We start from the raw sequence: 16826 nt of genomic DNA, 5'->3' as shown, positions 1-16826 counted from the left end.
AGCAGGTTTACAGCATCAGGAGTCTTACTGTAGATGAACATGTACATCTCCAGCCTCTCCCCTGACAGCAGGTTTACAGCATCAGGAGTCTTACTGTAGATGAACATGTACATCTCCAGCCTCTCCCCTGACAGAAGGTTTACAGCATCAGTTTATTTAGTGCCACAGCAAACCTAACAAGTATCTTTTGTAGTCCTCATTATTATTCCTCTTTCCGTTTTGTTTCTCGCAGCGTTTCCTAGGCCACCTGTGGCCAGACGTCTTCAAATGATAAGTGTGTTTCCGTACACAAGAGGGCAATATTATACAGCTTCGTTTAGTTTAAATAAATATTTAGTAGTCTACTTCAAGGCGCCTTGGCTACTTTTTATTTGCCTACTTTGTATGGGTATCAAATAAAATTTATGAGACAATATAAGATTTATATATTAATATACTAGTATATTGACCGTTTGACGTGTCGTTGTGGATCTGCTGCATTAGTGGAATCAGTAGATGGAGCAGCAGCACGGATGGGAATCTTGATCAGTGAATATTGATTAGTGATAATGGGTTCGACCATTTAAGGCTCTTCATACTCTAGTCATAGATAAGGCGGAGTGTGCCTATAACGCAGTGAGTGGGTTCTTCCTCAGTACTGTCGAGGGTGCGTGCTGTGGAAGGTGCGTATTGTGCGCTCCACTACTACGGCGAGCAGCATGGGACAAACGCGCTCCACTACTACGGCGAGCAGCATGGGACAAACGCGCTCCTGCCCGCACCACCCCGCCGCCGCTCCGGGTGAAGCAGAGCCAGCCCCGCGGTGTCGAGTCCGCAGGTCTGAACCTGGTGAGGAGCGCCTGGAGGATCTCATCGACTCTCAATCGGAGAGTCGGAACAATATCTCGCGTTTAGAGAACCAGCAGGTCTGCTTCAGGAGCCAAGAGGACCTAGTAGATTTCATACGCGGATCGGAGAATCATCGAAACCACGAGAAGGAAAAGTTACCGGAGGATGAGTGTTGCGTGTCGGGGATCGGACCGAAGCAGACGGCCTCGGTTGTGGAGGAGACCCCGGACGGTGTGAGCAATGTGCGTGTAGCCCACGACGTGGTGAGGGGATCCGACTCTCTCGGTCTGGATCTACGAGTCAGGGACCAGCGGTGTGGGGAACCCAGGAACAATAGGACGGACCATGCCTCAAACCCCCCTCCGAAGGCCATGGAAAGTAAGCCACTGGGAAACCACATCCAGGGTCCTGATGTGTCCGAGGCCGGGGCAGTCTCTGGCTCATCTCTAGACCGAGCCTCGGTGCTCGTCCCCGGCCCCGGCGGGGAGCGGACTTCACCTTGGCTCGGCTCGGGTTCGGCCGAACCTCCGGCACGCAGAACGAGCGATCACACGTCCGACACCATGACCAAAACTAACTTCTGTTCCGTTCCTTGTCAGACTATGCCCTCAAACGACCAAACCGCACCGTGTGCGGTTAAAACCGCTCCACGGACAGACTCGGATTACCTCCAGAGTCCCTCGGGAGGTGGCCAAAGTTTCCCCGGTACCATTCCTAAACTGATCATCACCAGGGAGCCCAGTCCCAGCCGGTCGCAGGGCTCCCCTCCTCCCTACACCGGGCTGGGGCTTGGCGGGTCGGGCTACGAACTGCAGCCGGACGAGGAGTCGCCCTGCTCGGACAGCGGCTGCGGGGGGTCCCCGGCGCTCATCCGCTCCCCTCGGAAGCTGTCCAACAGTTCTTCCGTCTGCTTGTCGTCAGCCTCGTCGTTCGAGGAATCAGAAGATGACTTCACCGCCAGTGACATCGAGTCCAGTCTGTCTCCAGGCCGGTGCACTTCGATGGGCAGCCCGGACGACGGGACGTGTGTGAGTGTCCCATACCGGTTTATCTGTCCCTGCTACTCTACTTTCTACGGTCTTCACCTCACTTGTCTCTATTCAATCAGTGCTGGGGGTATTAAGCGTCGGGTAGATGTGGATTGTCTTGCATTATTCACACCAGACTCGGTGGTTTGACTTGTGTCACTAAAGGGCGGCCCTGTGTTTCATGTCTTCAGACGTCGTGCAGTCCTAAAACACAGGGAAGATGATTGTGTTCCAGGTCTGCCTTATAGGAAGCTGTGTTGTTCTCCATGGACCGGAGGGCTTTAACTATTCAAACGGATACGCTAGGAATGACGAGTGCCTCTCCTAAAAACAGGATGTCTTCACTATAAATACTATTTTGACAATGCAGGTTTCAGAGGTCACTGTCACTGGAACTAATCGGGAAATGATTAAAGCGGCAGGGTTAATGGTTCTGTCTTCTTCGGTTCTGTGTGATATAAACAAGCCGCTAGTTAGATGATGTGACTATCCTCGTTATCTTTATGTCTCTCCATGCGCAGTATGTGTTAGTTCAAGCCGAATGATCACATCAGTTTTTGTCTGCCCTGCTTCAGCTCAGCTTTACTAATCATATGTTAACTAGACCAAAAGGTAATGGCCATTAAGAGAGTGAGTCATAAAGATAAAATAATTCAAATATTAGAATGACACAAACAAAATAACAACAATAACAAAATAACATAAATATGTTAAAATAAGGAATTAATTGTACGGACACGTGTATTGTTGGGTATGTATAAGTCCTGGTACACTAGCAGCAGCGGTTCTCCGTAGTGTGTCTTTGCAGACGGCAGGTTGGCTGATATGTGATGGGGAATAGTTAAGTTAATCATGTGAGAAGCCTGCAGGTAAAGAATGTCTGTAGGTCTGTCTGTCTGTCTGTTGGTAAAGACTGTCTGTAGGTCTGTCTGACTGTCTGTTGGTAAAGACTGTTTGTAGGTCTGTCTGTGTGTAGGTATGTTCTCTGTTGGTGAAGACTGTTTAGGTCTGGTAGTGAAGACTGTCTGCAGGTCTGGTGGTGTCTGTTGGTCTGTTGGTAGAGACTGTGTCTGTAGGTCTGGTGGTGTCTGTAGGTCTGGTGGTGTCTGTAGGTCTGGTGTTGGTGTCTGTAGGCCTGGTGGTGGTGTCTGTAGGTCTGGTGGTGTCTGTAGGTCTGGTGGTCTGTTGGTCTGGTGGTGGTGTCTGTAGGTCTGGTGGTCTGGTGGTGTCTGTAAGTCTGGTGGTGACTGTAGTGGTGGTGCAGCCTTGCTCCTGTATCGAGGGGCAGACGCTAACCAGGAGAGCAGCCTGCGTGCCGGGGGGCTGCGGCCCATGATGAGGCTGTGGGCCTTCTGCAGGCCCCTCTGCTGACACATGTCCTGACTGCCAGGGCTGTGCGGTGACCCTCCCTGGCTCCGTAGTGATCTGCGTCTCAGACGGTGGCCATGCAGGCCGTCGGCGGACTCTCCACGGCCCTCTAGATGTTCGTGAAGATGCTGGCCTTCATGCCGGACTTCCCCCAGTCTTCTCGGGGGGGGGGGGAAACTGCGGCGCTGGCGACTACAATAGACCTGTACTAAGGTGTTTGTATTTTTCTTATGTAACGCGTGCCAAAGCGGAGAGCAGCGTGACCTCCGGTGAACCTCACTCTGCTCTCGTTCTAGCAGTAGAAGGAACATGCAGTCGGGCGGCTCTTCCTGAGTGCCGTAACGTTTGGTGAAACGCACCATTATTTCACGTTGATGATGTCATAGGAAACTATGTAAAGCATCATTTCCTGGCTCGGATAATTGCACAAATCTGAAGAATGGGGAATGATTGGTCATGGTCGGTCCGCAAGGATGATGATGATGATGGTGAACTGGGCTGGGTGAGGCGAGTGGTTGACTCATTATTACGGCACTGGTGAGCTGTCTCCTCTGAGCTGTTCTACAGTGAGGTCCTTGAGAGGACGAGGAGGAGGGCGTGTCTGTTGTACTTTACTGACTTTGTTCAGTGTCTGCATAACCCAGTGTTCCGCCAAACCTGTTACACGCTCCCGTGTGCTGCTCAGTGTGACGTGAGCAGATACCTGAGCAGACACGCAGTGGCCGCGCACACACACACACACACACACACACACACACACACACACACACACACACACACACACACACACACACACACACACACACACACACACACACACACACACACACACACACACACACACACACAGAGAGAGAAGCTAATCACTCGGATGCCATCTAGCATGCCTTCAGTGTTGAACGTGTGTCATGGAAAATTGGGCTGAAGGCAGAGCCGTTGCTAGGCAACACGTTTTGCCATATATGGCACTGTGTTTTTTTTTTTCTTCCTTCATTCTTTCTCTCGGTGACAATATCTGCTCTGGCTGGTGCCGTGTGAGCGTTGTTTGACGGATCGTAGGCCATTGTCTACATTTCACACTTGACATAACAATGAGGATTTTGTGGGCCCTGATTGCACCTATTTGTGAAGAATTTTGAAGTTACTCCTGCCCTGGGTCTCACTCACTCACTCACTCACTCACTCACTCACTCACTCACTCACTCTCTAAGTCTAATATTTCCCCCTGGAATACCTGGAGACAGTGGAACAGAAAACAAGGGGGGAAAATGAAGATAAGCCGAGATGAGGGAGAGCACAAACACACGTACACTCACTTGCACAAAAGCGCACATTGACTCTCTGACAACACACAGAAAGCCCACACAGAAAGTTTGAGACCAGGCGAGAGGCGAATTCATTTTATCCCCCACAATTGTAAACTTGTATTCATTGGCATTCATTATGCAAACTCCCACAGCCTTGTACACTTACTTGTGAACACAGTGTGAGCATGCACACGCACACAAGAGCTCCTCGCACTTACGATGCACATGTAAACAACGGCGGTGGCTGTGTGGTCGCGCTGCTGAGCCGAGCTGCGTGGAGGCAGGAGAGACACAGGGCTGGGGGGGGGGGTTGGGGGGGATGTGGTTTCTCTGTATTCAACCTGTAAAAACAGGCCTCTACATGCAGCCGCCCCTGAACACTCTTGAGTGTTCCTGAAGGGAGACGGTAGTGGTCCGACAGGTTTCTCTGCAGGGTGTGAAAGCTTCACGTTGCACACACTTGCACACGTGCGCTCATGCACACACACAAATGCACACACCTCGGCAGTGTGGCCTCGGAAACCTAAGTGTCTCTCTGTGAGGAGGGGAGGGGACGGGGGGAGGGGGGTAGCGAGAGCTACTACAGTATTTGTAAGTTGTTTCCCCACGCCTCCCCCCCCCCTCCCCCACCCACCCGCCCCCCCCCAGCTGCCTCACATGCCTGTGGCTCTGCCCGGGGCTCAGGATAGGCTGGATGGAGGCGGGGGAGGGGTGACTATAGCATTAGGCTATAGCATTAGGCTATAGCATTAGGTGGAGCAGGAGGTGAGCACACGGCAGGACATACAGAGAGGACGGCCGTGGAGGACAGAGTTCAGATCCGGGGTGATAACGGAGATAAACAAAGCAGGCCTGTATGTTCTGCACCCCCACAGGCGGGGAGAAGGGACCCGGTGTCCAGGGAGGGAGGGAGGGGGACAGACTGCTGAAGGGAAGAACTGGTAAACAAAGAGGGTGGGGGGGTCGTCGGGGTGAGAGATGAAGGGGTTAGCTTAGTGGTCACCTTCCACTTGTGTCCTCTCTCCTTGTCTGCCTCCGTCAGCAGTGCTCGCCTGTCCCTCCCAATCACCTCCGTCTGTCAGGTGAGGAAGGCAGAACACGTTGCTGTTGACTGTGCTTACAACACTCCGCCTCAGAGGTTATCCATTATTACGTTCTCAAGAGGCGGATGTATTATTTTATAAAGGAAAAGAAAGAACTAGATGAAAACTGTTGAATGGTGGCTGATGTCCCGGCACGTTCTTGTGGAGTGCATGTTGGATTATCGGGGGGTGGTGCGAATGGGTTGGCATGTTGGTGGTGTTTCTGAAGACAGACTGTTGTGGGGCAGTAAAACAATGGGCGCCGGCCACCTCTCCCTTCAGTGGTCTGTGAAGTGGCTCTTCTTCCTACAAAGGAAAACGAGCCGCATTCCCAGAATTCCATGCCTGGAAACTATAGGGTGCTGGGGGGGGTGGGGGGGGCGGCAGGAAACAAGATGTCCACTGGATCCTCAACTCACCATAAGGGGGGTTAGGACGGTTCATTTAAATGCATACTATACTACACTATGTGGCGGTATGCGGTTCAGGAGGTAGAGCAGGTTAGCCGGTAGCCGGAAGGTTGCCAGTTCGATCGGCTCCTCCTAGCTGTCAAGATGTCAAGCTGGCTGTCGCCGTGCATGGCTGACACCTCTGTCGGTGTGTGAACGTGTGCATGAATGGGTGACTGTGAGGCGACATTGCAAAACTGGTTAGAAAAGCGCAGTATAAATGCAGTCCATGTACCATTTCTATGTGATGGTCCCCCGGGAAAGTGTGTTTCTGGGGCTGTATAAAATAGTCGATGGACTCCTGTCCAGAGCAGGACGGCTTTGCCCGCAGCAGAGAGGAAACGCATTAACATTAACCACAACACAACCCGATGCGACGCATGTGTGAACCAAGTCAGGGAACGGAGGCTGCTTCACCGTCTGTCCTTTCTGAATCTCTGTGAAGGCAATGTGGGCACTTAACAATAGTACTTAGCGTCCTACCCTAGCTATCTTTGTTGTATACAGGAAAATGGGAATGGGAGATATATTGTTTCTCTTTCTTATGACGTACAGTATGTACTTATTGTGAGTCGCTCTGGATAAAAGCGTCTGCCAAATGCCCTGAATGTAAATGTAAACATAGGCGAGGTCATAGCTTGGCTGTCAGCTATAAAACTAACCGTTGGCCACAAGTCAACTGCAACTAAGCAGGTTACGTTTAATATGCAGGTTACGTTGTCACCACCTAAGTACCGTGAAGACAAAAAACTGCAACGTTGTATTGTTAAGTGTCTTGTATTGTCTGTTATGTCATCAAGCTTAATGGAAAATTCCTGCCTTTTCCTTTCAAGTGTCTTGTGTTATCAGTCCTGTCATCTGAGGCATAAAGAACATTCCTGCCTGATCCACCTCAGGTGTGACGTGTTTGAATGTTCCTGTACTGAAAGGCGTTCTGATGCACCCTCAAAGTGTGAGTCATCATTAATAATCAAATTTACTCTCAGACAAACAGAGGCCATATGTAACAACCTCAACGTTGACTTGAAACGGATCGAGCCGTACGAGTCGGCCTGTTATCGTAGCGCCATCCTATGTGCTCGGTTTCCTGTACTTTGAGATGCCGTGTTTTTTAAGTCATGGGTGTAAGGGTTCAGGTTAATCTGTTAATCTGATTGAAGGCTCAGTTCATGCAGGCGTCTGCCGTCACTCTCTCTCTCTCATGATGACATTCACTCACTTTTTTTTCCCCAGAGTTTCTATCACTGGTATTCTCTTACCGTAATCACAAAACCAATGACGTGCTTTCCGATCCTGAAATGCAACACATTTGTGGTTCTATAACTCTTACCGGAGGACTGGTGGTGTAACATGTCCAGATGAGCCCACTCAATATGCAGTGGGCTAAACAGGCCCAAATCTCTCTTACCGTAATCACAAAACCAATGACGTGCTTTCCGATCCTGAAATGCAACACATTTGTGGTTCTATAACTCTTACCGGAGGACTGGTGGTGTAACATGTCCAGATGAGCCCACTCAATATGCAGTGGGCTAAACAGGCCCAAATCTGCAATGTTCGTATTTCGTATTTTCTTATTATGCAAGATTGTGCTGTTGTTGCACTGCATATGGATGGATTGAGAAATGTCGGCCCAGGAACCATGTTAAGGTAGGGTTGGAGACCATTCAGCATCAAGATCTTGTAGCAAAGGAAATTACCTCTGATTTTCCCTAAGGAGACAAGGCAATCCAACTAAAAGCCAATGGCCATAGACACTTAAGTGGTAGACACTACTACACTGACAGCCATGGACGCTTGGTGGTAGACACTACTAACACTACATCCTACACTGATACTAGCAGGCACTAGTAGTAGACACTTAGTGGTAGACACCAATAACACCAATACACTGATACTAGTAGACACTTAGTGGTAGACACTAGTACACTGACGGCAATGGAGACATACTGGTTGTATGTTGCAGTTGAGGCTCACAAACTGTTGTATTAAAACGTCAACATTTGTACATTCCAAACCCTGGCTGAAGCTTTTGGCAAACGTGTACAGCCCCTGTCGAAAGCCTGTTTGTGCCTGCGGGGTGCGGACGTTCCAGCCATGGAGGGAAGGCATGCGAGAACAGCGAGGACACGCACACATGGGGACACGCACACAGGGACACACACACACACACACACAGGGACACACACACACACACACACACACACACACACACACACACACACACACACACACACACACACACACACACACACACACACACACACACACACACACAGGGACACACACACACACACAGGGACACACACACACACAGGGACACACAGGGACACACACACACACAGGGACACACACACACACACACAGGGACACGCACACACAGGGACACGCACACACAGGGGGACATGCACACACACAGGGACACGCACACACAGGGACATGCACACACACACAGGGGGACACGCACACACACAGGGACATGCACACACACACACAGGGACACGCACACACACACAGGGGGACACGCACACACAGGGGGACACGCACGCACAGGGACATGCACACACACACAGGGGGACACACGCACACACAGGGGGACACGCACACACACACAGGGGGACACACGCACACGGGGACGGGGACAGGGAGCGGCGAGGGTCAGTGGACCACGTTAGTAAATGTTTAATCGTCGACGGTTACAGAGATTGCTATCTGCGCTGGAATACCATAACATTGACTTCATCTGGCTCGCTGCTGTGTCGTCGATAACATTGTACTCCTCTCGTGGTGGCTCTGTTTCGCTGTCCTCCTTTCCGGGACTTGAACCCAGACGCTCTCCCTCGCGCTTTGGGGCTCCTGCCGTCCGCCGTGTTGTGATCCGTGTCACGTGCTCCTCGCTCGGATCCTCTGGCCTCAAAGTCCCTGCTGTCCTCATGTCCTCAAAGTCCTCAAAGTCCTCAAAGTCCTCATGATGAAGCATAGAAACTGATCACGTAGACATTACACAAAAAATACGACGAAACGTATCAACAGTAAATGCCAGTGTGCGTACACACACACACACACACACACACACACACACACACACACACACACACACACACACACACTGTGTGTGTGTGTTTCAGACAGCAGAGGAGGGGGGGGGTCTGTTTTATGACGGTGCATTGGCAGGCCGAGTAAATGTTTTATGAATGGGCTTGGTCATGGACAGAGTGCATCTGGCCTGGCTGAGGGAGGTGTCTGTCCAATGTCTACACTGGGGTGTGTGTGCTTATGAGCGACCCTTTGTTTCCTCTCTTTGTTTGAATACACTCCTGCGTTTAGGGTTCTCGGGAGACCTGCCGGCATACTTGTAAACCTGTCTAATAAGGTGACTGTTTTTGTCCTGGCTCCACAGAACAAGTCCTGGCAGAAGATCAAGACCATGGTCCACTGGACCCCCTTCGTCGTTTCCTTCAAGAAGCATTACCCGTGGGTGCAGCTGGCCGGCCACGCAGGTACGCCACACCCAGCACGCACCTTCCTGTTGACGCAGCTACATACATATATTATTATAGCTATATACATATATTGTTGTTTCTCTTTCTTCTGACACGTGTACTTATTGTGAGTCACTTTGGGTATACTGTAAGTGTCTGCTAAATGTGAATGTAAATGTTTAGCAGACACTCATACGCTAGGAGGAGCCGGGGATGGAACTGGCAACCTTCCGGTTTACCAGCCAACCCCGCCGCTCTCCACCTCCCCTGAGCGAAAGCCGAACCCGCGCGTGCACATCAGAACCTAGTTTGTTTCCTCAACTCCTCCTCCCTCCTCTCCTCCCCCAAGGAAACTTCCAGGAGGGGGAGTACGGCCGGCTGCTGAAGCGCTTCTGTGCGAGCGAGCAGCAGTGCCTGCAGAAGCTGATGGGCGACGTGCTGCGGCCGCACGTGCCCGGGTACTACGGCGTGGTGCAGCGCGACCAGCAGGACTACAACCTCATGGACGACCTGCTGGCCGACTTCGACTCGCCCTCCATCATGGACTGCAAGATGGGCAGCAGGTACGCGGAGCCCACCGTGACGGGAGAATCCGTGTTGTCTAAAGTCGTCTAAAGCTTTCTTTCCTATTCCTTTTTGTCTTGTGGAGCCGGCCACACCCGTTCCTAGTGTTATCGTTAACGTTAACCTTTGACCCCGGGGGTAAACGGGTCACAAGGGTCGCAGGGGTCCCCCCCTGCTTGGTGAGAACACAGGCAAACTCTGTCTTTGAGGTACACGGCTCCCCGATTGGATCGTTGACCAAGGGGCTGAAACAAAAAAGCTGTGTGAACCTGTATTCTGGGCTACTAGAGAGGAGACTAGTGTTGTATACGTACATTAAAATAAGTTAATAGTCTACAACTATTGTGCGCTATTTTCCATTGAGAAGTCTCATCTATTCCAGACGCAATATCTCATAGCGAAATTGCCACGACAACACCCCGGGGGAGGGGGGGGGGGGGGGGGGGTTGTTGTGGCAATTTCGCTATGAGATATTGCGTAGCCTCCCACAGGAAATGTGGCTACGCTATCGAAACTGGCGTGCTCTGTTAAAGCGCCGTCTCCCTCTCAGGACCTACCTGGAGGAGGAGCTGAGCAAGGCGCGGGAGAGGCCCCGCCTACGGAAGGACATGTACGAGAAGATGGTGGAGGTGGACCCCAGGGCGCCCACGGAGCAGGAGCGGGCCCAGCAGGGGGTCACCAAGCCCCGCTACATGCAGTGGAGGGAGACCATCAGCTCCACCACCACGCTGGGCTTCCGGATCGAAGGCATAAAGGTCAGAGACCGACCAGCCGGCGGCCGCGTGCAGCGCAGACCTCAGCTCTCAGAACAAACAGTTCCCGAGGTTTCCTACCCGAGTGTGTAAATATTTATCCGTGGTTCGATGCAGGAAGAGCCGCTGAACCGAACTCAACTTGGCAGTTCTTTTGAATTGTCCACATAAACACAGAGCGGTTGAAATTCTTTCCTCGCACAAAAAGGAAACGGTTCCGACGACGGCCCATTAATTAGAGAACTTGTGTGCTACGGTCGGCGGGAGGGCAGCTCAGGGAGGGCGGCTGATTTAATGATGATAATAATTAATTGAATTTATACGGCGCTTTTCTGGACACTCAAAGACACTTTACAGTGAAGGGGGGACCTCGATTTGACCTGTGTGTTGTTCTGGTTGGTGTGTTGATGTGTGCGTTGTTCTGGATGGTGTGTTGATGTGTGTGTTGTTCTGGTTGATGTGTGCCTTTTTCTGGATGGTGTGTTGATGTGTGTTTTTCTGGATGGTGTGTTGATGTGTGTGTTGTTGTGGTTGGTGTGTGTGTTGTTGTGGTTGGTGTGTTGATGTGTGTGTGTGTGTGTTCTGGTTGGTGTGTGTGTTGTTCTGGTTGGTGTGTTGATGTGTGTGTGTTCTGGTTGGTGTGTGCGTGTTGTTGTGGTTAGTGTGTTGATGTGTGTGTTGTTGTGGTTGGTGTGTTGATGTGTGTGTTGCTCTGGTGGGTGTGTTGATGTGTGTGTGTTCTGGTTGGTGTGTTGATGTGTGTGTTGTTGTGGTTGGTGTGTTGATGTGTGTGTTGTTGTGGTTGGTGTGTTGATGCGTGTGTGTTCTGGTTGGTGTGTTGATGTGTGTGTGTGTTGCTCTGGTTGGTGTGTTGATGTGTGTGTGTTCTGGTTGGTGTGTTGATGTGTGTGTTGCTCTGGTTGGTGTGTTGATGTGTGTGTGTGTGTGTTGCTCTGGTGGGTGTGTTGATGTGTGTGTTGATGTGTGTGTGTGTTCTGGTTGGTGTGTTGATGTGTGTGTGTTCTGGTGGGTGTGTTGATGTGTGTGTTGTTGTGGTTGGTGTGTTGATGTGTGTGTGTGTTCTGGTTGGTGTGTTGATGTGTGTGTTGTTCTGGTTGGTGTGTTGATGTGTGTGTTGATGTGTGTGTTGTTCTGGTGGGTGTGTTGATGTGTGTGTGTGTGTGTGTTGCTCTGGTGGGTGTGTTGATGTGTGTGTTGATGTGTGTGTGTGTGTTGTTCTGGTTGGTGTGTTGATGTGTGTGTGTGTGTGTGTGTGTGTGTGTGTTGATGTGTGTGTTGATGTGTGTGTTGCTCTGGTTGGTGTGTTGATGTGTGTGTTGCTCTGGTTGGTGTGTTGATGTGTGTGTGTTCTGGTTGGTGTGTTGATGTGTGTGTTGCTCTGGTTGTGTTCTGAGCAGAAGGCGGACGGGACCTGCAACACGAGCTTCAAGACCACCAGGCACCTGCAGGAGGTGAAGCAGGCGCTGGTGGACTTTGTGGACGGAAACATCCAGATCCTGGTATGTGGGAGATGTGGAGCAACCTGATTTCTACACTCTGTGTTTGTTTATGTAAGAAAGGGGAAGGCGGCCAAGAGCCGATGAGCCGCTGCGGTACGTCTGGGCGTGATAGTCACCGAGGTGAAACCCTGACCCTTTCCTCAGTCAACAGTTAAAGTAAACTTGAAGGGATACAATCCAGTTAAAGTCAACTTTAACTTTACTTGAAACTTTACTTTTAAAGTAAAGTTTAAGTAAACTTTCACTGGAGGAGACCAGGAATGTGTCGCATTTTGTGACCGGGGATGTGATTCGGAAGTCTTAGACGGCTTCTGGGGCGGCATGTGGCTCAGGAGGTGGAGCGGGTCCGTCGGCTGGTAACCGGAAAGGTTGTGCTGGTTCGATCCCTGGCTCCACCTGGCTCCCCCTGCGTGGTTGACTCTGCTGGCGTCGTGTGTGACTGGGTAAATGTGTGCATGAATGGGTGAATGTAAGGCAATATTGTAAAGCGCTTTCAGTCAGTGGCCACTGATTGGCAGCGCAGTATAAATGCAGTCCATTCAGCGTTGCTGTGGCCCCTCTTGTCTCCCCTGCGTGCAGGAGCTCTACCTGCAGAGGCTGGATGAGCTGCGCTCGGTGCTGGAGACGTCCGAGTTCTTCAGGACTCACGAGGTGAAACATCTACGTACAACACTTCACATCAGTGATCCACCGCTATGTCGGCCGGCCGATATTACCGACCCATATTTGCGTTTTTTACGTGTATCGGTATCGGACGTTTTTTAGTTGTTTTTTTTTATGTTTTTTTTCCCCCGGCATGATTTACAGACAATTGAGGGAGCAAAAGCGGTATCGGCTCCAAATATCGTCTCATGAAAATCTGTATCGGCGTATCGGTCATCGGCTAAGGCTAATTGGTATCGGTATCAGCCCTAAAAAATCCATATGGGTCAATCCCTACTTCACATAACTCTAGACCTCCTGAAGCATGGATCCACGCATTCATCAAACCTTCACACGCCTAAAGTAGTCCCCCAAAGGATCCCTTTAAAGCTTTAGTCCCTCAAAGGATCCTTCAGGAACAAAAGCACCGCAGAGGAGCAACATGGCGATGAATCTGTTAAAAATAAGTCTGTTATTTACAGTATCCTTCACGCCCACGGCGGTTGTGTAATGTGTTCTTCACAGAAGTTGCTGATTATGTAATTCCAGAGCAGAGCTTCCAGAGATTAGAACAGATAAACACACCGAGGGATGGATCCAGTCCCAACGCCCCTCAGCCAAATGGGTTTTCGTATCGGCTCTATCTAAACGTCGCTATCGCGCTCCGCTTGTTATCAACATATACAGTCCCCGTCATACACACTCTACTAGGATGAGTACAATCAGCTCCTGGTTATTTGATGTACAAAGCACTTAAAAATAGTACTTGTTCAGCGCATCGTGTATCTGTATCTCTGTTGTGTATCTCTGTTGTATACGGGGAACGGGTTAACCTAGTGATTGTTAGTGCTTGGCACTTGTTTCTATGAACATCCTTACTGCACCGACCAGAGATATATTGTTTCTCTTTCTTATGACAGATGTACTTATTGTAAGTCGCTTCGGATAAAAGCGTCTGCTAAACGCCCTGAATGTAAATGTAAAGCGTCTACACATAATCAAGGCTTGTTCAATCAATCCCCCCTAAAACGGAGAGAATGGGTCGTCTCCAGGAATTGAACTGGTTTAGAGGGGCAAGGTGTGGGGTTGGTGCTCCTGCTAAAGAACACAGATACAGATGTCCTGGTTTGGTTGATTTATTTGACTGTGGTCTGTAATAATGCAAAGTAATAATCAGTACAGCACACACCATACATAAACACAAATACAGATACACAAATATAATAAGGTAACTAAGGTTGCAAAGGACTGTATTCAGTACTATATATCACAGGGATCATATAACATACACAAATCACCTCACACGATGCATACAGACAGCGTGACTTATTATCTTTAACGACACTAATAACAACAACAGAGATAGCATTAACTTATGCCCAACTAAACAGTACACAATGTTAGCATCCATTCACAGTATAATGTAGTTTATCTCACCTTATGGCATTTACACACAGCAATAAACCAGGGCGGTAGAGGTGAATGTCGAGAAAAGGCGAAGGAGATTACAGTATATCCACCGGAGAAATAGCATAACAACACGTGCGTTTCACACACGTGTGGTGCATTCATCAGCGTCAGAACGGCTATGGTACGTTCAAGAGCGTGGGACATTACAGAAACTTACAGAGAACGGGCTATTCCTGAACGGAACTTGGCTCAATAAACAATTAACAATACATTAACAGTGTGGGCTTTCTAACACCCCCAACAAACAGCTGCCTGACTCCCCCCCCGTCTCCCCCCTCCTCTTCCTCCCACCAGGTGGTGGGCAGCTCGCTGCTGTTTGTCCACGACGCGTCGGGGAAGGCCCGCGTGTGGATGATCGACTTCGGCAAGACGGCCCCCCTGCCGAGCGGCCAGACCCTGGACCACCGCACCCCCTGGCAGGAGGGCAACCGCGAGGACGGCTACCTCTGGGGCATGGACAACCTGATCGGTGTCTTCAGCAGCATGCTGCCCCCCTCGCCCTGAGAGGCCCGGGGGGGGAGGGGGGAAGAGAGGGGGTCTTATTAGGGAGGGGGCCCCTCATGCTACTGGGGTGCACTGGGAGGGGGTGGGGGGGTTCTCTCGTTCCCGTGGATACAAGGTCGGAGACGGGGCATGATGGAGAGACCCGGCGCTTTGGGATCAGATCCATGTTTTGGGATTTAAACGGCACAACGCTCACGTGGTGGGGGGGCACCTAGTTTTTCCTCATTCCGTCAGCACTGGGAGGTGGAGGTGGGGGGGGGGGGACCCCCGTGGAGCCCACCATCTACGCCCCGGACGCGTGTCGGTTACCGGAGCTGGGAGGAAGGGGTGTGACCGCTTGTGGCTTTGGGAGACGTCCACCAGACGAGGGGAGAAGGTGTGGAGGAGCGGTTTCTGCTTCCAGTCAATATTGACGTGCTGAACAGAACGCTGTTTTGTTGCGCAAACATTCGACACGAGACTCCTCTGCCGCGGCGCCCTCTGGTGGTCAAACATGTGTATAACAACGTTTGGAAAATGAACTTGTTTTTCGACCGTGGCCTTCATGGAGATCAGCTTTGTTTTTGTCATTGGCCACTTCTGTCTTTTTTAGACTTTGTATAAGCGACACTAAAACACTGGTAAACAATCAGTCAAGTTACCCAGCGCATAGTCTGTAAATACACTATTATTTAAGTATTTGCCTTTATATTGTCTTACCCGGTTGGAAATATGTGTGCCTAATCGTTTCGACCATTCCAATATATTTCCATGCGTTTTTTTCCAGGTAATAAAATCCAAGTACAAAACAAGTATTGACTTCCAAAGCTAACCATACTAAAAGTGTTGTAACTGTTTTATGGCTAATGCAAAGATGATATCTGGACTGTTTTTTTTAATATAATTAGTGGTGTGGTGTACCGCTTTAGCATTCTTGAGTAAATTGCACTATGGATATTTACTAAGCCATTGAACAAAGCAAGCTCTGCCTTTACTGTATTGTAATACGTCATTACACATACATTAATCAGCTGACAGGGAGATTGCAGTTTTTCAGCTTGGTTTAATTGATATTGGATTTTCTAAGAATTGAGACAGAATTAAGTGGTAAACTGGAACAATCAGATTCAAATATTAAGTGGCTTTACAGGGCATTTCGCCTACAATTATAACTGGAAAATACATTTTGTGTGTCATGGCGATGGTGTCAAATATAAGCAGTCAACAGAGCTACAACCCTGACTTGGATATGCAAAGGTTTTTATAATTTGTATAGTCTGTGAAAAGATGATGGTTTACAAAGATGGGCCAAACGTGGCGATATAATCTTAAAACAACGACATCAATGGCTCTATTGGGAATCTTTAAGGGCCGAGATATTCCGTGATTTTCGGAATGTGTGTGGGAACAATCCCGCCCGAGTCTTCCTAAAGACGGACCCTGGACGTGTCTGACAGCACTGCGTCCAGGTGTACGTCTGCTTTGCACAGATACGTGCACCGCAGTCCCGACCACAAAGGGCTCCAGACGACACAATGGGAGAACTGGCATACTGGGAGGAATCCTATTTCTCTGGGAACTCCCCACCAAGCACACACTGAAGACCGGGGACATTGAGTGTTTACAAAGTATTATCTTTCCTATCCCTTTGCGGTTTATTTTTGTGATTTATGACTAACAGACGACCGGGTTTTCAGACAGTGCTGAGTGTGGGGAGAAGTAGGTGGGGCTTGAGGGGGTTGTGATCTTAACTTTGTGTGACCATTACCTATGTGCTGTATTTTTTTAAGGCAGTGACTTTTAAGGGGACAAAATATACATAATTGTAAATTGATTAGGTCTCTGCTGTGT

At 49.9% G+C, this 16826-nt stretch overlaps 1 protein-coding gene across 1 annotated transcript; it reads left to right on the top strand.

The window, feature by feature from the left end:
- Positions 1 to 665: 665 nt before the first annotated feature.
- itpkcb (inositol-trisphosphate 3-kinase Cb) lies at positions 666 to 16773 on the top strand. The gene is made up of 7 exons (XM_084467493.1): positions 666 to 1856; positions 9463 to 9562; positions 9894 to 10107; positions 10659 to 10863; positions 12279 to 12380; positions 12960 to 13031; positions 14787 to 16773. The coding sequence occupies exons 1-7, from the start codon at positions 699 to 701 to the stop codon at positions 14994 to 14996; spliced, it is 2061 nt and encodes a 686-aa protein (XP_084323619.1). The 5' UTR covers positions 666 to 698; the 3' UTR covers positions 14997 to 16773.
- The last annotated feature ends 53 nt before the right edge of the window (positions 16774 to 16826 follow it).

Source organism: Micromesistius poutassou, assembly GCF_964030765.1.
Source record: "Micromesistius poutassou genome assembly, chromosome: 4".
NCBI classification, from domain to species: Eukaryota; Metazoa; Chordata; class Actinopteri; order Gadiformes; family Gadidae; genus Micromesistius; species Micromesistius poutassou.
The sequence above is the reverse complement of the archived record's forward strand: the minus strand, read 5'-3'. Positions and strand labels throughout refer to the sequence as shown.